The 23,479-nt window shown below is 37.4% G+C and overlaps 1 protein-coding gene across 1 annotated transcript in view; it reads left to right on the plus strand.

Moving 5' to 3' along the window:
• Positions 1-23,150, plus strand: part of LOC127662756 (gamma-2-syntrophin-like) — a 76,208-nt gene extending 53,058 nt beyond the window's left edge. The window contains exons 11-17 of the mRNA XM_052154062.1: positions 888-926; positions 1,233-1,349; positions 7,215-7,286; positions 7,961-8,170; positions 17,948-18,040; positions 21,178-21,288; positions 22,412-23,150. Coding sequence (XP_052010022.1) covers positions 888-926; positions 1,233-1,349; positions 7,215-7,286; positions 7,961-8,170; positions 17,948-18,040; positions 21,178-21,288; positions 22,412-22,543 — 774 coding nt within the window. The 3' untranslated portion in view covers positions 22,544-23,150. The remainder of the gene's footprint in view (positions 1-887; positions 927-1,232; positions 1,350-7,214; positions 7,287-7,960; positions 8,171-17,947; positions 18,041-21,177; positions 21,289-22,411) is intronic.
• Positions 23,151-23,479: the final 329 nt, after the last annotated feature.

Below are 23,479 nucleotides of genomic sequence, written 5' to 3' on the forward strand. Positions count from 1 at the left end.
CCGCTCCTCCCCGGGCGGACCGGAGTCAAACATCCGACCCCCAGTGGACAGAATGCCCCTCCGCTTTTCTGGCGGCTCATGGGGACATTCCTCCGCCCCTGGCAGCGGCCCTACCGCTCCAGGCAATCGGGGAGTTACTTCCCTCCTCCACTCATGGATGGCGGTCTTCCCTCGACCCCTCCACGTTTCTGGGGGACGTCAGGGCACTCTTCCGCCCCTGGCAGCGGCTCCATCGCTCCAGGCGGTCGGGGAATCCAGTCCCCACTCACCCCGCGGACGACGGCCGTTCCCCACGTCCGGGCGGTCGGGTTTCTCCGTCACCCAGCAGAGGCAGCGGCACTCCCCGGGTAGACGGCAGTGTCGAGGACTCTGCGACGGGCATCCCTCCTCCTTCCCGGGTCTTCGGCACCAATGTAAGGGGGTCCAATGGGAAGGAGGAGGCGAGAACCGGCTTGTCAATATGTTTTAATTAAACTCAAAACAAAAAGCACAAACATAAACACACATGACGGACATGCCCGTAATTCTCTCTCTCTCGAACCGTCGTCACCGGCTGCCTTTATCCCTCGCGCGCCCCATCAGGCTGATTGGGGACCGGGCGTGCGACATTCCAGCCTGGCCCCGCCCCCCTCCGCTCCACACTCTCATTTACCCAAATTAAGTTTTCAAATGCAGATATTTCCTGTCCAACATTATCGATAATCCTGATATTAAAGAACAGATTTCTCATTGGAAAAGTGTGAATATTGGCTAAAAATATTGTTTAAGAAATCTCTAGTATTCAGTAACTGCAGTAGGGAATAATCCATTATAGATGATTCATTTCCACTTGGTATAGTTCTCAAATGTAAATGCATTCTCTAAATGTACGTTTTCATGTGTTTCAGATCAAAACAGCAAACAAATACAGTTCTCCTGAGGATCAGGTTGGTCATTTCCACTAATCCATGTTAATTGGGCTGGCTTTATCTTAAAGTATCATTATGGGTTTTTTCCTATTAATGGATGAACATCAACATCTCATTGCAATCGTATTCCCAACTCTGCTGCATTATGATTATTAAGTCATAAGCAGCAGAGAGTAATTCAATTTAATATTTACTTGAGGAGAAATCCAATAGTGGCAGACGGGACCGACCGATGTGTGCTGAACAAACAAGCTCTGATATTCTGCTGTAGGAATCCACCGGAGTGCTCTGGAATTGATTTTCCACTGTGGATGTTTTCTGCAGATTGTCCATATGGGATGGGTGTGCGAGCACGTGCAGGTGAGCGACGCCGACCCGATTCGCAGCTGCAGGTTTCTGGTGTTGAGAGGATCTTCTCTGCTCATCTTCAGGAGACCTCCGGTGAGTTCATGCATGTGTGGAGAAACACTTCAACCCTTTCCATGTCAATATTCAATCCTGAAGTGTATTCCCACACAAGGGCTTAGCGAGGAAATTACATTTGGATGGGCTAAGTTTTCGCCCAAGGTTGATTTTTTACCAAAATGTCCTTAATAACAGAGAAGAGATGCATTCAAACAGTCCTTCACTCTTTCAGTTATCAGCATGGATGTATTTTTTAACTATTTTATAAAAATATATTTGAAGTCAAAGAATATCTCTGAGATTCTGGGTGGGCCTGGGTCTAATTTGGGTGGTCCCAGGCCCACCCCAGCCCACCCTTGGCTAGGCAACTGTTCCCTCACAGGGAGATCGTGTAGTCAGTGGTTAATTGGATTGGCAATATACAGTAAGCAAAAAATTATATTGCGATTTCCTCAAATGTTTTGGTCGATAGCGACATATACCGACAATATACACATTTAAAGGAAAAGTGATTCAAAAATAATGAATGTCACTTTTTTTTATTTAATATGATGTCCAAAACCTATATATACAGTATATTGTTTATTTCAGGTGGTGTAGTGGGCTAAACGCATAACTGGTAATCAGAAGGTCACTGGTTCGATCCCCACAGTCACCACCATTGTGTCCTTGAGTAAGGCACTTAACTCCAGGTTGCTCCGGGGGGATTGTCCCTGTAATTAGTGCACTGTAAGTCACTTTGGATAAAAGCGTCTGCCAAATGCATACATGTAAAATGCACTTATATAGAAAGCGCTTTATACTGTTTGGCCCTCTTTGTCTGGGTGCATTAATATTATCGTAAGTGGATTTGAAAAACTTTGGGAAAAAATAGCATTGAATTCTGTTCGGATGTTTCTTAGTATTTTATTAAACGTGCATTAGCGAATTAATAAAGAGAGATTTTAAGGACACATAGCATGTTTTATGCCCTTAAGTGAAGCGAGACTTTTAACACATTCATTAGCATCTCATTAAGCATCAGATTTACTTCTGTGTTAGATCAGCGCTGTGTCTACAGAAAGAATAGTTCGTTACATAAGCTCTGGAGGCCATGAAGAGGTAATTACTCTTTTTCATGCAAATTAAACTGAACAGAAATGGCAGTGTTATTTATTTCTTAAGTCAGGAACATTACAAACAATTGCTAATATGACACACAATGTATTATCATGTTCAGTACAACTAGTTTACAAGATAATTAAAGTATTTACAAATATTTGTTAACATTAACTACAAAAGTGAACTCTGATTTTGCAGTGAAATTATTCTTCATTGTTAGTCAAAGTAAATAAAATCATTATCTCACTGAGTATTTTTGGCCTGTTTTCCAATAAAATATCGAAACAGTCTTAAATCAAGATTAATTAACTACCCCAATTGTACCTGTAGTGTTGTCCTTTTAAACATAAACCACACAACATTTTGATGATTTCTCTGAAAACAAGACTTAAAATCTTTCCAAGAAATGTTTTCTTGTTTAAAGAATGTTATATTTGTTTATGTTTATCAGAGAATAAGGCAGAAATATATTTTTGCTAACAAAAACATATATATTAACACAGAAATGTACTAATATATGTTTAAAATTAGAAGTTGTACAATTTGTGGTAACATGAGTTAATGCATTATGTATTTTATACAAACTTTAATCACCCTTACAAAAATCCAGAGTTCATGGCAAAATTGTGGCCAGGGCTGGACTGGGAAATGGCCTTTTCTGCATAACGTGAGTATATATATATAGTATAATATATAGTGTGTATATATATATATATATATATATATATATATATATATATATATATATATATATATATATATTAGTAAAAGATATATATATATAGTATAAGATATGTATATATATATATATATATATATATATATATATATATATATATATATATATATATATATATATATATATATATATATATATATAGTTTAAATATATATATGTATATATATATATATATATATAGTAAAGATATATATATATAGTATAAGATATGTATATATATATATATATATAGTATAATATCTTATATATCTTATATCTAATACTATATATATATATATATACATATCTTATACTATATATATATATATATATATATATATATATATATATATATATATATATATACACTCACCTAAAGGATTATTAGGAACACCTGTTCAATTTCTCATTAATGCAATTATCTAATCAACCAATCACATGGCAGTTGCTTCAATGCATTTAGGGGTGTGGTCCTGGTCAAGACAATCTCCTGAACTCCAAACTGAATGTCAGAATGGGAAAGAAAGGTGATTTAAGCAATTTTGAGCATGGCATGGTTGTTGGTGCCAGACGGGCCGGTCTGAGTATTTCACAATCTGCTCAGTTACTGGGATTTTCACGCACAACCATTTCTAGGGTTTACAAAGAATGGTGTGAAAAGGAAAAACATCCAGTATGCGGCAGTCCTGTGGGCTGAAAATGCCTTGTTGATGCTAGAGGTCAGAGGAGAATGGGCCGACTGATTCAAGCTGATAGAAGAGTAACTTTGCCTGAAATAACCACTCGTTACAACCGAGGTATGCAGCAAAGCATTTGTGAAGCCACAACACGCACAACCTTGAGGCGGATGGGCTACAACAGCAGAAGACCCCACCGGGTACCACTCATCTCCACTACAAATAGGAAAAAGAGGCTACAATTTGCAAGAGCTCACCAAAATTGGACAGTTGAAGACTGGAAAAATGTTGCCTGGTCTGATGAGTCTCGATTTCTGCTGAGACATTCAGATGGTAGAGTCAGAATTTGGCGTAAACAGAATAAGAACATGGATCCATCATGCCTTGTTACCACTGTGCAGGCTGGTGGTGGTGGTGTAATGGTGTGGGGGATGTTTTCTTGGCACACTTTAGGCCCCTTAGTGCCAATTGGGCATCGTTTAAATGCCACGGTCTACCTGAGCATTGTTTCTGACCATGTCCATCCCTTTATGGCCACCATGTACCCATCCTCTGATGGCTACTTCCAGCAGGATAATGCACCATGTCACAAAGCTCGAATCATTTCAAATTGGTTTCTTGAACATGACAATGAGTTCACTGTACTAAAATGGCCCCCACAGTCACCAGATCTCAACCCAATAGAGCATCTTTGGGATGTGGTGGAACGGAGCTTAGTGCCCTGGATGTGCATCCCACAAATCTCCATCAACTGCAAGATGCTATCCTATCAATATGGGCCAACATTTCTAAAGAATGCTTTCAGCACCTTGTTGAATCAATGCCACGTAGAATTAAGGCAGTTCTGAAGGCGAAAGGGGTCAAACACAGTATTAGTATGTGTTCCTAATAATCCTTTAGGTGAGTGTATATATACACATATATATATATATATATATATATATATATATATATATATATATATATATATATATATATATATATATACATATCTTATACTATATATGTACATATCTTATACTATATATATATATATATATATACATATCTTATACTATATATATATACATATCTTATACTATATATATATATATATATACATATCTTATACTGTACTATATATATATACATATCTTATACTGTACTATATATATATATACATATCTTATACTATATATGTACATATCTTATAATGTACTCTCTATATACATATCTTATACTATATATGTACATATCTTATAATGTACTCTCTATATACATATCTTATACTATATATATACATATCTTATACTATATATATATACATATCTTATACTGTACTATATATATATATATACATATCTTATACTATATATATACATACATATCTTATACTATATATATACATATCTTATACTGTACTATATATATATATACATATCTTATACTATATATGTACATATCTTATACTGTACTGTATATATACATATCTTATACTATATATGTACATATCTTATAATGTACTATATATATACATATCTTATACTATATATATACATACATATCTTATACTATATATATACATATCTTATACTGTACTATATATATACATATCTTATACTATATATGTACATATCTTATAATGTACTATATATATACATATCTTATACTATATATATACATACATATCTTATACTATATATATATACATATCTTATACTGTACTATATATATACATATCTTATACTATATATATACATACATATCTTATACTATATATATATACATATCTTATACTGTACTATATATATACATATCTTATACTATATATATACATACATATCTTATACTGTACTATATATATATACATATCTTATACTGTACTATATATATATACATATCTTATACTAAATATGTACATATCTTATACTGTACTATATATATACATATCTTATACTATATATATACATACATATCTTATACTATATATATATACATATCTTTTACTATATATATATCTTATATCTTATATATATATATATGTATATATATATACTATAGTATATATATATACATATATATATATATATATACATATACATATATATATGTATATGTATATATATATATATATATATATGTATATATATATACATATATATATATATATATACAGTATATAGTATACTGTACTATATATATACATATCTTATACTATACATACATATATATACATACATATCTTATACTGTACTATATATATATACATATCTTATACTGTACTATATATACTATATACTATACTGTACTATATATATATACTGTATAGTATATATATATATATATATATATGTATATATATATATATATATATATATATATATATACTGTACAGTATATACTGTACTATATATATATACATATCTTATACTAAATATGTACATATCTTATACTGTACTATATATATACATATCTTATACTATATATATACATACATATCTTATACTATATATATATACATATCTTTTACTATATATATATCTTATATCTTATATATATATATATATGTATATATATATACTATAGTATATATATATACATATATATATATATATACATATACATATATATATGTATATGTATATATATATATATATATATATATATATATATATATATGTATATATATATACATATATATATATATATATATACAGTATATAGTATACTGTACTATATATATACATATCTTATACTATATATATACATACATATCTTATACTATATATATACATATCTTATACTGTACTATATATATACATATCTTATACTATATATATACATACATATCTTATACTGTACTATATATATATACATATCTTATACTGTACTATATATATATATATATCTTATACTATATATGTACTTATCTTATGATGTACTATATATATACATATCTTATACTATATATATACATACATATCTTATACTATATATATATATATATACATATCTTATATCTTATATATATATATATATATATCTTATACTATATATATATATACATATCTTATACTGTACTATATATATACATATCTTATACTATATATATATATATATACACACACACATATCTTATACTATATATATATCTTATATCTTATACTATATATGTACATATCTTATACTGTACTATATATATACATATCTTATACTATATATATATATATATACATATCTTATACTATATATATATCTTATATCTTATATATATATATATATCTTATACTATATATGTACATATCTTATAATATATATATACATATCTTATACTATACATATATATACATATCTATAAGGCCTTATCCATTTTTGTGGAAGTCGCATCTAACAGAAACATTAATTGTTTTTGTGTGTCATTATCAGGTCACAGCATCAGACTGGACACAAGCGGAAGCCAGTTTTCACCTCTGTGAGGTTCTCTTTAAAGTTCATAAGGTGGGGGACATTTATGACTTTTATCAATAAACACTGATTGATCTTTACTGGTTTGTTTGCCATTTACAGTTGAAATTAGAGTCACTCTGTTAACATTCTTAATGTACATTCATGATTTTATTGTGATCATTATTCTACAGAAATAAGAATGATTTCATAATCTTATATCAAGTTTATAGAACAATTAAGGTCACAGGTTACAGCGAGGCACTTACAATGGAAGTCAGTGGGGTCAATTTATGGAGGGTTAAAATGCAGAAATGTGAAGCTTATAATCTTATAAAAGCACTTACATTAAATGTTCTGTTAAAACTCATTTTAGGTTGTCAGGTTTGTTGAAGTTGTAAAAGTTGCTATAACTGTATTAAGTGATTTTATTACGCTAAAATCATGTTAACACAAATTGTGGCTATACTTTTGAAACATCAGGGGTTGATTTTTATTTCCTGCACAAAATTCTGTTGAACACAAAACAGAACTTGAGATATGCTGAAAATGACTTGCCAAAAATGGTATAAATCTCCTGTGATGCATGCACAGACACTGTCGGAGATTGTTAGTTGACAAATTAAATAAGAAACCCCCGTTTCACATTGTGAGAGTGTTTACATTGTGAGACATGGTTTTATTTGACTCTACACGGTTCTCAAGTGTATCTCTTTACTGTCGTCTAGTTGTGGATAGCAGAAGACTGCTGGATTCAGCCAAAGTTTTATGTGGGCGTGCAGCAGGACGGTGAGCTGCGGGACAGCGAACCCTTCTGCTTCAATGTGCTGGTGGGTCATGGTCAGAGTTTCTGCTACAGCGTTGAGCTCGGATCTGAACTCGTGCTGTGGGAGAAAGCCTTTCAGAGAGCCATGTTCATCGAGGTACAACGAGTCCGAGTGAGTACTGGTGTTAAATCAAAGGGTTGGATAAACTTTCAAAACATGAAGAAGGGAGGGCACAAATAATGCAATGATATCAAATGTTTGTTGCCCTGAAGGTTTGTATTTTTTTATTATTTTCCTAGGGATGTCCCGATACCAATACTGCGCTCATGCACTTGAACTCTCGCTGCGATACAATCTGAAATACAAATGTTATTACGTAAATGCCATGTGCTAGTCTGATGATGAAATTGAAATAAACTGTTGTTGTGGAATTACCCGTTTTTTTCTCCCCTTTTCTCCCAATTTGGAGCGCACAATTCACCTGACTGGAGTCACTCAGCATGCCCTGGATTCAAACTTGCGACTCCAGGTGTGATAGTCAGCATCAATACTCGCTGAATTTCTTATTTTGGTCCAATTTAATTTATTTTATTAATCATTATTATATTCCATGTGAGCAAGTGAAAGGACTTTTGCACTTTCAATTTAGCTCAAACTGTTTATGGAGCTCTGTGACAAGGAGGAGGGAGGGTCTGGGACGCTACTATGCACGTCCGGCTAATCAGCCGAGGAGAGCGACAAGTGCAGCGGGATGCGGCAGCTGCATGAGGCTCTCTCTCTCAAACTGCCACATCCCGCTGCACTTGTCCCTCTCCTTGGCTGATTAGCCCAATTGGGGGCCGGACGTGCATAGTCACGGCCCGGACCCGCCCTCCTCCTTGTCACAGATCTAATTAGCACCTAAATCAAACATGACTTGAACGTAAAAGTCTATCCTCAACCTAAGCACAAGCACCAATCTTCACTATAATTGTAACCCCTAAAACTCCAACTGAGCTGTAGTTCGTCTTAATGAAGTAAACTGAAAACAGTATCGGGACATCCCTACTTTTTCTTTTTGTGTGTATGTAGTGTGAACAGTTTCAGACCATTTAAGGGGTCTCACCGTTGAAACTTGGATTTTTCCAAAAATGGAAATAGGTTTTTTAATACCTCAAGCAGAACCAACACATACCCAAACTGCGCTCAAGGCAGTCCTCGGCCCAGATGCCCCATTTCCTTTTTATTTTAGGAAATGAGTTCCATGCTTTGATACAATTAACAATGGCTTTACTAAAGTAATACTGAAGCGGTCATCTTTTTGCTTGGTGCTAGATGTGAAGACCATAGATGTGAAGTATGCACAGTTGGATATGACATATAAAGAGCACAGTAAGATGAAATTATGGCTAAGGGTCATAGACAATCACACATGGCGGTTTGGATGTAACATTTGGATTAAAAAGTGTTAAAAACGACTTTGAAGTTCCATTCACTGTTGTTAACACCAGATATTAGAGGGTTGAAATGAGACTTGAAAGAGATTATATACACATTGATTTTTATTGACAAGTGAACTGTTGATTTCTGCATCTCTCAGCATTGCATGCGACACCAGTAGCGCGCTCCGCCTGCATTCAGTGTCTGATATTGTGCATTTCAAACGTTATTATTGCTTTAATTACATTTCTCTGAAGAGCCCATTCTGAGAGACCTCTCCTCACTGAGCCGTTAAATTACCTCGACTGCACAAAGGTCTGACGCATCACTGGTGTCTGTATGAAGTCCTGCAGGGTGGCTATTATGAAGTGCATGCTAACATAAGTTCATGGGATGAAGGGGGATTTAGCTTTCAGCAGCTCCGGAGACTCACGTTACTCACTGTTAAGTCGCCTTAAATACCACCCGGGGTGAACCAGTGAGCATCGTATTACAGCTCGCCAACAGAGCAAGTTTCAACGATATCTGTATAACCCTGTATCCAAGACGCATATCCAGCACACAAGTGCGCATTACTTTTGGATATTTATTTATGGCTCATGAGTATTATGGAGGTTTAGCGGTCTGCTAGCAGCGTGAGTCCTCTCAGCGCTGTTTCATCAGCTGTAGCCACGTGATTCATTCATACTTTGGCTTAGTGGAGCAGATTAGCTGCTCTCTGGATAAATTGCACATCATATTCCACTAAAGATATCACAATCTTGAACAAACAGAGAACTAATGTCAACTTTGAGGCTAATTGAGCGAGGAAAGTCCACAGAGAAGGCATTTATCAGCTAATACTAGTTGTCAAACGCCCCGACTGAAATGGCATGAGGTTATGACATCGAATTTGACTAGTGGTCATGTGACAATTTTATTAATAACAAATGGTTATTTGGGAAGGGCTGATTCTTTTCTAATGAAATGTGCAACCTGATCTCATGAAAATTCGTACATAATTTACGAGTTGTCCATTTGGTATGAATGTGTACGATTTCATCACATGCAAATGGCCGGATGTCTAATGCAGAAGTTTCGTGCATGAGGCGTTAAGGACATGCTTATTAATATTAAGCACGTACCCAAACCCCTTATCTAAACTTCACCAATCAGTAGAGTGTGTAAACATGAAAGGAAGCTGTTGTGTGCGATAAAAGCAAGTTATTGTTGTGTATTAGATGAAAACGATGTCCAGGGACGTCATTGGCTGTAGTGAAAGTCGTACGTATTCATACAAGTGCAGTTGTACGATATCATACAAATTGGCAAAATTCAGAAAAGCCGTACAAATCCTTACGATTTCGCCATGCTCTGAAGCCCGCGAGCTGCATTACCTGCTCACCTTAACCAGAGACATTTATAAATAATACAATAGAAAGAAGCTGTCAGAGATGATTTAAATCACTGTAGTTCTGAGACACTGAAAGTGCAACATGCAAAATCTCCCAAAATTCCACGCAGTGCATACTAGGAAGGCAGTGCAACAGTTTTATGGAAGAGTGTGAAAGATTTTAGAATCATATTATTTTATATGGAGAGCATTCGTGTGAGGAAGTCAGCGGGAGTTCAGGATCACGATTTCTCTGGGTCCAATTGTGTTCCCGTTTAAAGGAATAGCTCCTAAGGCATGTTTTTAACATGCATAATAACTGCAGTAAATGCCCACATTTGATATGGGGTGCAGAATGAAAACCGTAACGCTCTCTCGGTGCATATGAACTGATATTTTAGACGGGTTTGTCGTAATTCACACCGTCAAGCCAATAAGAAAAACTGCAGACGTCCATGCATTTCCTGCATCTGTAGAAAACCGAAAAATATTTCAATGTTAATACGTTTAACACAGAGGGTTTGGGGTATGTTCAAACCAATAACACTTCATCATGACCAATGGATCGCAATAGTCGTTCCAGAGGTAAAAATCTTTAATTAACCTGCTTCAATTAGTTAATAGAAAAACACAACTTAATTCTCCAGATATATTGAATATCGTTAATAAGCTGAAAAATATTGAGATATAATTTTTTTAGCCATAATGCCCACCCTGATTTCCAGAATATGTTTCAGACCTTTAAGAGATAGCGTTTGGAACAACATGTGGACGAGTTGTTGGAGTGGTGGGCTAAAGCACATAACTGGTAATCAGAAGGTTGCTGGTTCGATCCCCACAGCCACCACCATTGTGTCCTTGAGTAAGACACTTAACTCCAGGTTGCTCCGGGGGGATTGTCCCTGTAATAAGTGCTCTGTAAGTCGCTTTGGATAAAAGCATCTGCCAAGTGCATAAATGTAACAATGACAGAGTTTTCTTGTTAATAATATAGTGTAAGTTCATAAACTTGAACCAATAAAAATGAATGGACAGGTCATCACAAATCATGTGATCATACATATATTGTGGAGATATGAAGAAAGGCGATTTTCTTTAATTTGGGAAGTGTTTTATTGTATATGTTATTATGATGTTGTGATGATACACCAGCAGGTAATTAAATACCTGCATGTGGACTTTGCATGCCACCACCATTGCTTAACTTTACTTGACAAGGGAATCCTCAATCCTCAATATGTGTTTTTGAAATCCCTTGGGAGAAGCTCTCCAATTAGCGGCCGTGGCTCAGTTGGTAGAGCGGGTCGGCTGCCAATCACCCACACGACCCCACATGCCGACGTGTCCTTGGGCAAGACACTGAACCCCAAGTTGCTCCCAATGGCAGGATAGCGTCTTGCATGGCAGCTCTGCCATCATTGGTGTGTGAGTGAGTGTGTGTGTGAATGGGTGATTGGGACACAGTGTAAAGAGCTTTGGTAACCTCTAAGGTTAAAAAAAGCGCTATATAAGTGCAGACCATTTACCATTTACCATGTAGTCTGCGCTTTACATGCGACGGGTAACGCTCACACCAGGCGACAGTAAACACTGCAAATCCACTTTGGTGGCGTTCCTGTTCCTTGGCAGTGGAATTTCATGCATCTCTAAAAACGACAGTACATCTGTGAAAGCAACAACAAACCTGCACTTCAGCTCCAGCAGATGCTTTCTGTGACAAACACCGTCAGAGCTTGAATCCGCTCCACTTGTGATGGGAGCACAGATAGTATTACATCCATTGCTCATAGAATCATGTTACTATCCCTGCATTTTTGCAAACTGATAGAGTGTTGCACTTGCGATGTACAGGAGCGGGATACTAGTACTGAAGAGCACACCTGAGCCCACACGTGAACCCAAAGTGTCCTAGAAGCACCACAAAATTACGAGATTGTGTTTTCATCTCACATTGGCTTTTACTTACGCTATCGATTTGGTTAAGTTTAAGATTTAGGGTAGAGAACTTTTAATGCAATGAACAACGTTATCTCATATTCCAAAAATGTCATCACTAACCTGGCAAAATGGATATGTTACAATTAATGATGGCAAAGGAGGAAGCTGGGACCGGCTTGAAAAACACATAGACATTTAATAGCACTTTTCAGTGTACAAAGGAACAAAAACACACAAGCTTTGTGCATCCCTCTCCTGTCTGCCGCTGTCTCTTCTCCTTAAATACTCCCACCTCCCCTCACTGGATCACTCACTGCCCTGACACTGCTCGGCTCCGCCCTGCTCACCCCATACCCCCATCGCCGAACTCAGGGTGGGTGATTTCCCCGGCCTGTGACACCCCCCCCAATTTCTAGGGAGGGAGGGTCGAAGGGTGACTCCGGTCTCCGGATCCGACCTGTGAGTGCCTGGGAGGCTGAACAGGTGAAAGAGAGGAGAAAGGGAAAAGGGGGTGGGAAACAAAAGGGAGAGAGAAAGCAGAGAGAGGAGAGGAGCTCGCCGACCCCAGATACATCATCGAGTGGTCCTCGGCCCTTAGCCGTTCCTTCCGGTTGCCGTTTGACATGGGGCTCCAGTGCCACCGGCTCGAACACTCCCTCAGTGTAACGACCCCCTGTCAGCAGCAAGCATGATCCGATAGTGAGCCAGGTCGCTCTCTTAGCGCAATAGTTTGTTAGATAACGTTAGCCACTCTAATAAGGCATTTTATTATGGATTGTGGTACTGCAGTGCTTTCAATGTAATTTTCGAGGAAGGACAATGGAAAAAAATTTACTTTGTGCTGGTAACATCGGCAATTTCTAAACCAGATACTACATTAGTCGATTTGCCTGCTAGCTACGTTATAATAGTTTCCACCATTTGACATTATCTGATATGACTAGTGGAGCCGAAGCCCAACTCGCATAATTAACAATATGCCTCCAGAAGTAACTTGCAGTTTTATTCTTCAGCCACTAGAGGGCCAAACGTTACACAGTGAAGCTTTAACGAAAACAAAAACATTTCTTTTCATTGAAATTAAATAAAAACTAAGATGGCTGTAAAAACTGAAACTAATCTTAAGTACTTTTTGCATGACTCCAAAACTAAGTAAAATAAAATAAAAGTTTACGTTTTTAATTCACACTATATTATATAGATTTTGCAAACCTTTACAATCCACCTTCATTAGACATGAAGCAGTTAGACTGTCCTGAGATATTTTTATGATGTTAAACATAATTAAATTATATTTATATCATCGCTTTAGCTTTTGCAGCCATAAAATACATAATACTTAAACTAAAAATAAAAACGAACTAAACTGAAAGTAGATAATGCAGAAAAAAATCTAAAACAGTCAAAGAGTGAAAACGAATGAAAAAAGAACACACTCTCACAAAGAAATTGTAAGGATTCGTTAGTAGTTGCCTAATGCCGAGTTTACACTATGTGATTTTAAGCCCGATTTTCTCTCGCCGACAGTTTTGTGGAGATCGCCAACAAAAGCCTGAAATCAAGGGCAAATTGGAGCTCGCTCCCGTGAGCGACAAACGCAATGTATGAACTATCAAAGACGCGATTTGAGAGAAGCGCCGACGTGTCGCCGATGTCAGCGAGATTTCTAGAATGTTAAATATCTGGATCCGTCTGCAACTCCAAATCGTGCAATGTGAAATATGTTTTGACTGAATACAACTGCAGCGTTGACCTACAGCCAATGAGAGAGCAGGAAACGGGGCACGGGAAGTTTCAGTGGGAGGAGTCCTGATGTACCTGCAACAGAACATCAACTAGCATGTGGTATCAAGAAAGTCTAATTGGACTGAAGAAATGGAGGAACAATAAGTGGGACATTGGCAGGAGCACCAGCGCCTATTTGATGTTTCATCTGAACTGTAGCACATGATGTCCCCGCCTGAAAAGGTCACGGGATTGAATGAATTCTTAAAAAGTAATGCACGTACACTGTTATTTAGAAAGACACTGTTGTTTATGAGTGCAATGTCTTGCAAAAACTATTTATCCAGTAATCACATACGCATGGAAAACTGTGCGTGCGTGTTCTGCTGTGTTTACATTCAGATGTCAGTGTGTACATTAGTGCCCACACTTCTATGGACTGTACAGGTGAGTTTAATGCACAAGAATAATAAGGACCCTGGAGAAATCCTGACAGGGCTTGTGAAAATAATTCACACTCTGCTCCTGTATTAGTCAGTGCTGTGTTGACGAATATTAATGGTTTCTTCTCCAGCTCGGCAGATCAGCTGATGATGCTGCAGAACCAAAATGTGACTGCTGGCATCCAAAAATCTCTCCTGCTCATGCTTAATTGAACCGCTAACTGTAATAATGTGAATATGACTTTTACATGTCATGCATATTTAAGTACAAAGGTTCAAAACAGATGGGACATTAGTTGGTTTGATGCTGAGACTTAGTGATGATTTCTTTGCATATGAATACATTTAAATGTGGCATGGTCCCAACTAGGCCTGTCGTGATTATTAAATAAACGCCTGATCGCGATTATTTGGTCTAACCTCGATTATTGTGCACTTCAAATTCCAATCACATCTTAATGCCCAAATAAGGGAATTTTAAGGGAAGATATAAATGCTGTGAACACCATGCAATTAGTGTGTCATTCAGTTGAACTCCCGAGCATCTCTGAGCAGCATTGTGGACGTTAACCGGAGCAGCTGCTGTCTAGAAGAGCGTGTGAAGTGCTTGTCAAGCGCCAAACTGCAGCGAAAATATAAACAGACGAATATAAACTTTGAGAGAGAACGCAAAGTGCTCCGACTTCAATTGAAACAGTTGTGTGATGGCAAATATAACAGGTCATAGGGGGTTTATATACGCAGTGTTAATGACAGTGACACAGAGGAGATGCAGCTTACTCTGTTTCTCTGGAGTGATACAATTATGAAACAAAATATCAAAGGTTTTAAATAAGGGCTCATGGGTTAAATTAAAGAGCATATGAAAGTGAAGAAATTAGGACAGAAATATCTTACTATTGCATAATATAATAATATAATATAATATAAAAATAAATATAATAAAAATAAACATTTTATATAATATTTTTATTAAAAATAAAATATATATATTTTTTATGAGATCCAAAAACAACAATGTAAATGTAAATGTAAATGTAAATGTAAATGTAAATGTAAATGTAAAATTGACCATAAATAAAGTTGGCCAAAAAGAGAGACATATTTTACGTATTTAGAATATTTTGATATTGATATTATTGTATTTATATATTTGAATTGGAAAAAAAGACTTCTTAAGATGTATGAAGCACACATGCACCTCAAGAAATATGACAATTTATTTGACGATTAATTGTGAAAGCCCTGAAAAGAGGATTAATCATCAGAATCGCTATTATTTGTCTGACAATTAATCATCAGCCAAATGTCACAATACACTAGAATAGAATAGAATTCTGGGTTTATTGGTTAGATTTTTGCTTTGTCCTCAAAAGCACTTTCAGTCCTGTTAACTAAGAAAAGACTGTCCAGAGAACATAAGAGAATAGAATAGAACATAATAGAATAGAACATAATAGAATAGAACAGAACATAATAGAATAGAACATAATAGAATACAATAGAACATAATAGAATAGAACAGAACATAATAGAATAGAATAGAAAATAACATAATAGAATAGAACAGAACATAATAGAATAGAACGGAACAAAATAGAATATAATAGAACAGAACATAATCAAATAGAACAGAAAATAATAGAATAGAACAGAACATAATAGAATAGAACAGAACAGAATCATTTGCAGCAGTTGAAGTGTCAGGAACTCGACTGTAGCTCATTCACTGTAAGATAATGTGATTTTGAGCAACAGCGTGTTGTGAATGTTGATGTGTTGTCATTATAATCACATGATCTAAAAACACAAACTTTCTGAGAATCTAATTCTAGTGGACAAAACAATGAGACTCTCTCTGTTACATCAGTCTTTCCCTCAGTCAGTCCATTAACTCAAACCTTTTTTAATCTGTCATTGTTACCTGATTTGAACAAAATCCTTCAATTAATATGGCAGTGAAAACAGAGAGGCCAGGTGAACAACGCAAGGGTTTGGGAGTGTTTATAAGGCCAAATACTCTTACCAAAGAAGTACTCCATCACCATAAAGATGGTATTACCATGGTATATGTCTCAAGACATGGAATTATTAAGGTAATATGATAAAAAAAAAAAACATCCATATCATGGAAATACAATTTTGTTAACATGACACGTCAACATAAAAACATGGTTTTGCCATTGTATGTGTCAACAAAATGATATTTCCACAATATACTTGCAAAAGTATGGTGTCACCATGTTATATGTCCAAAATACGTGGTACATGTAAACAAAAAAACATATTTTGCAAAAACAAAATGGTATTACCATGCCTGAATATTACGGTTTTACTATGACAAATGTAAAAAATAAACACATGGTATAAACATGGGTGAAATGAATATGGCATTACTATGATATTTGCAAAAATATTGCAACTGTATATGTCCTCTTAAAACATGGTACCATTGTAAATGTCCAAAATACATGGTATTACCATAGTATTATGCACATAAAAAATGGTATTACAAAAGTAAATGTTCAAAAAATATGGTATTACTATTGTTTGTCCAAAACACGTGATATTACCCTGGTGAATGTGGGAAAAAACATAGCATTACCATGGTGTATGTCAAAAATATAGTATTACCACAGTACTATGCCCATTAAACTTGGTATTAATGTTGTATATGTCCATTAAACATGGTATTACCATCATAACATGTCCAAAAACAACATGTATGTTAGTGTACAAACCAAGGACTAATTAGTTGTTTTGCACAAGCAGGCATCACTCATAATTTTCTTTTGTGAATATTAAAATCTAGTGTTCATTAAATGTGGATTAGACTACTGTAGATAAATGCTTTCTGCTTGCAAGGAAAGTGTTGGCCAGCCATTGTTATAGCAACTGAAAATAACCTGTCCCATTCTTGGAAAAATAAAAGCATTGGTGTATTGAGATAAGGACTGTTAAAACTGTTCAGCTATTTAAATATGAATGAATTGATATCATGTTTTGTAGTGTTTATCTAAAACAATACATAACAGTGACTTCTATCAACAGTCGAAGAGCTACATGTGCAGCAGTCTGGGGATGATCCTGAGCTTCACAATCGACTTTGAGTCGGGCTTCTCCTGCTCCGAGAGCGTTTCACAGGTGAATACATGAAACATTGTTTTCTGTGATTTTATTTGACCCTTTTATTGAAAATGTCCAATTAAAACACGGTCATAATCATTTACAAAAGTATTTACAAAGGTACTGCATAGCATGAATTACCTTGTTAATGAGCATTCAGAACTGAATATGTTCGGCTGTATGAATATGAATAGAGTAACACATACTGTTTCTGGGCTGACAAGTGAAATTAATTGTGCACTCTAAATTTGGCATGTTTTGTTCTTGGTTAAAATAGCAAGCAGTGATTTACACAGCAATGAAAAGTGTGTGAAAGTTGCAGATTCCAAAGCGCCTGTTACTATTGGTGGTCATGATGTCTGTGATGTTTAACTCACTCTAGTAGGACAGCGTTGTGTCCCTCTTGCCACAACATCTTGTTCCCTCCATCAGAGAATGGAGGTTACAACATTAACCAAGACATTCTCTATATGTCACTCACTCGACGTGGTGTCGATGTAGTGACACTAGGGGTCCCTATTTGAAATGCCACTACAAGCTGAACTGTGTTACATGGACTGCCGGTGCAGGTGCAAACAAGCTGCTGCGTGCCTAAAAGCAGGTGCAAAAAATGACACACAGTTTCTCATATCACGGGAGACGTATCTACAGTCAGGTCCATAAATATTGGGACATCGACACAATTCTAATCTTTTTAGCTCTATACACCACCACAATGGATTTGAAATGAAACAAACAAAATGTGCTTTAACTGCAGACTTAGCTGCAGCTTTAATTTGAGGATATTTACATCCAAATCAGGTGAACGGTGTAGGAATTACAACAGTTTGTATATGTGCCTCCCATATGTCACTGACAGAGAATGCCTGCAGGTCCCCAACCCTCTTGACAGAGATGAGCACAGTCAGGAGGGCAGCTCAACTGATTCTAGAGGCTCAAACGGGGCTCTCCATAGACCCAGGAGGACCACGGAGAGATACCACAAGGTAAAGAGGTGGTGCCTAGGAGGATTCAGCCTCCTGGCACCTCTCAGGAACCTGATGATCAGGTTGTGTTTTCCCAGGGACTTACTATGTGGCTATAGCGGGCACATACACCTTTAAGGTGGAGGGGGACAGCCGCCCCTCCAGCCTCTCCTGCAGGAAGGAAAGCACTAACCCAACTGCGCATCTCTCTGGGGTCTTTCCCTCAGGAAGAAACCCACTTTGCAAACAAATGCCCCTTCAAGGTATATAGCTGTCTCTTAGAGGGAGCCCTGGCCTGAGTGATCGTGTCTACCACTTCCAGGGGCCAGACATGGAGGTTCCAGATGTCTGGGCGTGGGTGCCAAATGGTGCCCCATCCCTGAGTGTGGAGGTCCTCCCTCAGAGGACCTCGCCAGGGAGGGGCTGTCACAAGGAGTGTGAGTTCCAAGAACCAAGTCTGGGTGGGCCAGTATGGTGCCACGAGGATGACCTGTTCCTCGTCCTCCCTGACCTTGCACAAGGTCTGTGCAAGCAGGCTCACTGGGGGGAACGCATACTTGCCCCCGGGGCCAGTCGCTGCTGACTCCAGAGGAGGAGACGGCGGGTGAGTTGTGACATGCAACGTGAGTGTAAGCCACCATGGTGGTTTCTATACACTACCATCACCGTGTTGTCTGTCCGGACACACACGTGCTTGCCCTGGATTAATGGTGAAAGCCTCAGCAGGGCCAGCAATACCGCCAGCACCTCAAGGCAGTTGATATGCCAACGCATTCGCTGTCTTGTCCAGGAGCCAGCAGCTGCATGCCCATTGCGCACAGCGCCCCATCCTAGCTTGGAGGTATCTGTGCCTAGACACTTGCTGTAAGGGAACCCCTGCCTGCAGATATACAAGGTCTGTCTAAGGGCTGAACAAGTGGTGGCAACTCGGCGTGATGGGCATACGATGTGTGCAGTGGTGCCATGCCCAACTCAGGACTCGAGTCTGAAACCAGTGACTGCCGCCGAGGAAGCCACATGCCCCAGGAGCCTCTGAAACTGTTTCAGTGGGACCGCTGTTCTCCACCAGAACGACTTCAGGCAGTTCAGCACTGATGGCGTGTGATCGCCCGTGAGGCGCTTTTTCATAGAGACTGTGTCTAACTCCACCCCCAAGAAAAGAGATGCTCTGAACCGGGGAGAGCTTGCTCTTTTCCAGTTGACCCGAAGCCCAAACTAGCTGAGGTGCTCGAGCACCAGATCCCTGTGCGTACACAACAGATCTTGAACGTGAGCTACAATTAGCCAATTATCAAAGTAATTCAGGATGCTAATGCCAACTTCCCTTAAAGGTGAGAGTGTGCCACGGTCGGGCGCATGAAGATGGGGGGCCCACGTTCGTAGTGTCCTGGCCGTGAGTGTTCGGTGTCTGGCTGTCGTGATAATGTCATTATCACATCATGATAATGTGTGACCCAGGGAGTGAGTGTGACCCACATTTTCTTTTATTGAAAATGTGGGTACAGAAGCCCCTTGGTGTGCAGCCAAAACAAAACAAAAGCAAATACAAGATGCTCCTCCCGGCCCTCCACCGGGGGATGGAGGGTTCTGGATACCATCGCCACGGTTCCAGTGGACGTCTTCCTCCCTGGGTCGTCCATCTCAGGGGCGCTTGGGGGCCTTCCTAGGGCTCTTAGAGCCAGACCATGAGGCGGGGGTCATTAGCTTCCTGTGGGGGGTAGTCGTCACCTTCCTAGGCCCGGCTCTACGCCGGGGCCTAGCGGTTAAGATACGCCAGTCTATTGTCTACTGTGGCAACTCAAAAACAAATACAAAGACAATGTTAAGCGTATTTTAATGAACCAACTATCTTTCAACTGTGTTTGATATAATGGCAAGTGATTTTCTATTACCAAATTAGCAATTTAGCATGATTGCTCATGGATAAGGTGTTGGAGTGGTGGCTACTGTCTAGATTGGATAAAAAATGACTTTTTTTTGAATAGCGATGGTGCTGTGTTTTACATCAGTAATGTCCTGAATGCCACTTTGGTGAATTAAAGTACCGATTTCCTTCTGAAGCAGCAAAATCTGTACATTATTCCAAACTTTTGGCTACCAGTGTAATAATTTATATAATATTTTAAAGTCTGACAGCATTTGCACGTTTGTCCACTTGGTCTGATATATTCTTCACCTGCTTCGCCACAGAAAATAATTTGGAAATACAAGTTCTCCCAGCTCAAGGGTTCCTCTGATGACGGAAAGACGAGAGTGAAACTCTTATTCCAGAATTCTGAAAATAAACAGATCGAAATGAAGGTTTGTCATTATGTTTACTTGTCACTAAAAGTTAACATTTATATAATTGGTAACACTTTAGAAAAAGGTTTCATTTGTGAACATTAGTAAATGCATTAGCTATCCTGAACTAACAAATTAATTTTCTCCTCTTGGAATGTTTGTTACTATAACAAAATCTTTGCAAACGGAATTCTATTTTCCCCGATCTGCTTTTCGGCGCAGTTTCCTGGTGAAATGAACACTAGGAGGTGCTACAACAACTGCACTTTATTCACTTACACAATCATGAGTACAAATATTACTCACACACTGCTGTGTTAGGATATCAAACCACTTATACTCCAACCCATCGTTTGAAAAGCGGTACACTTTAATGCTTTTATAACAGACTCCCCTACATTTACACACTTATTCCTATGTGAGTAACTTGCGTGGTAAAAAACGTTGACAGTGTTTGACTTGTGTTGAGCCCACCCGCTAAGCTGTGAGAGGTGCACATGCCCGAGGAACCAATCAAATAGCTGCGAGGGGGGATCAGAGGTATATTCAGCGCTCAAGAGAGACCCCTAGTGTCGCTTCTTCGACACAACGTCTTGTTCCCTCCATCAGGGAACAGAGGTTACATACGTAACCTAGACGTTTTCACATTTGGTTTTTGGACACTAGGTTTAGGACTGTTAGGTTTAGATGTTGTTATGGGTAAGAATGTTGGTTTTGTTCACCTCTCATTTGATTTTAGATCACTATTGGTTAGGTATATTTAAAGTTTTAGGTTAGGGAGGTTCGTTTTACTCAATACAAACTCCATCTAATATTCCTTAAAAACCTTGTCTGATTACGACAACATTTCACTCGCTTTTGGCGCCCCCCGCTGGACATTTCACTGGGAAATTACGGCCAAAAATGTAATACGGTGTGTAATTCCTTTTTGCCAAAAAAACTAAAAATGCCATGATCATGTAATGTTCATGAGACCAGGCAGGGTAAAGTGTTACAATATAATACCATGTTAATAATAATTATATGCTTATACAATTCTATACCAGAAAGTTACTCTACGCAAGTATGCAAACGTGAATGCTTGTCCAATAAGTGTTTTTAAGTGTTTTTTTTTTTCCATTCCCGATGACCGTACGGACAGGAGCTGGAGTTTGCTAATCTGACGGCGGTTCTTCACTGCATACACGCGTTCATTGCTGCCAAAGTGGCCACGGTTGATCCCGTCTTTGTCAACAATCAACGCATCACACAGAAGTACATGAGCAACAGCTAAAAACTTCAATGTTTCATGAACATGTACGATCTCGTCTGTTGAATCGGTATCTATTTTATGCACAACATTGATGGATATATCTAGTTCTCGTTATTTTTGTATAAATCTTCTAAATTGAGAAGGATGTTTAAGAAGAAAAACGTTGACAGTAGATGATATTTTGACATGCATTGAATTATGATTTCTTACCCACAAATGTGATCTCAAATGTGATTATGTAGCAGTGCAAATGTTCACACATATAGCATTATGAGTTAATGCATGCATAGCATTGAACAATTTACAAGGCAAAACGGGTGAAACTTTGAGATTTTAGCTGTAATATCAACCAAACTTTGGCAAATATTTGACTTTCAGTGTTCTTATGACATCTTCCCTTTTTATTCAACGCATCTAATAAAGTAAACTATTTCAGCACAAAGCAAAATGGCAAGTCTTATATAAAATGTTAAAGTTGCTATTGATTTTCTCCATTAGAAGTGCAACCTACAGTATGTTACACAAATCTGACATGTGCGATTACAAAGTAGACAATTAATAGAACAGTAATTATGTCCTTAACAAATTGAATTTGTAAAACTCAGTCACTGATCTGTTATTCTTTTTATTTCTGTTGTTATTTCCGTTCTTTTCCAAATAAAGGAACAGTAAGTTCACTGTTGATACACTATTGCATGATTCTTATCTGAGTGCTGATAAAAGAGGAAATGTTTCCTGTGTAAATATGTGTACTGTTCATTATGAGGGTCCGAAAGGATGAATTAAATTACATTTGTTCATTAATTAAACAATTTAATCTGAATCTTTTAGTTTTAGATTTTTTAAGTATATTTTAGATATTATTGATAAGAGTTCTTAAGCTGCGTTCACACCGCCTGCGACATCGCAGGAGACAGCGACACCTCCCATTCATTTTCAGTGAGAGCACAGCGACTT

The sequence above is a fragment of the Xyrauchen texanus genome, chromosome 22 (assembly GCF_025860055.1).
Source record: "Xyrauchen texanus isolate HMW12.3.18 chromosome 22, RBS_HiC_50CHRs, whole genome shotgun sequence".
NCBI classification, from domain to species: Eukaryota; Metazoa; Chordata; class Actinopteri; order Cypriniformes; family Catostomidae; genus Xyrauchen; species Xyrauchen texanus.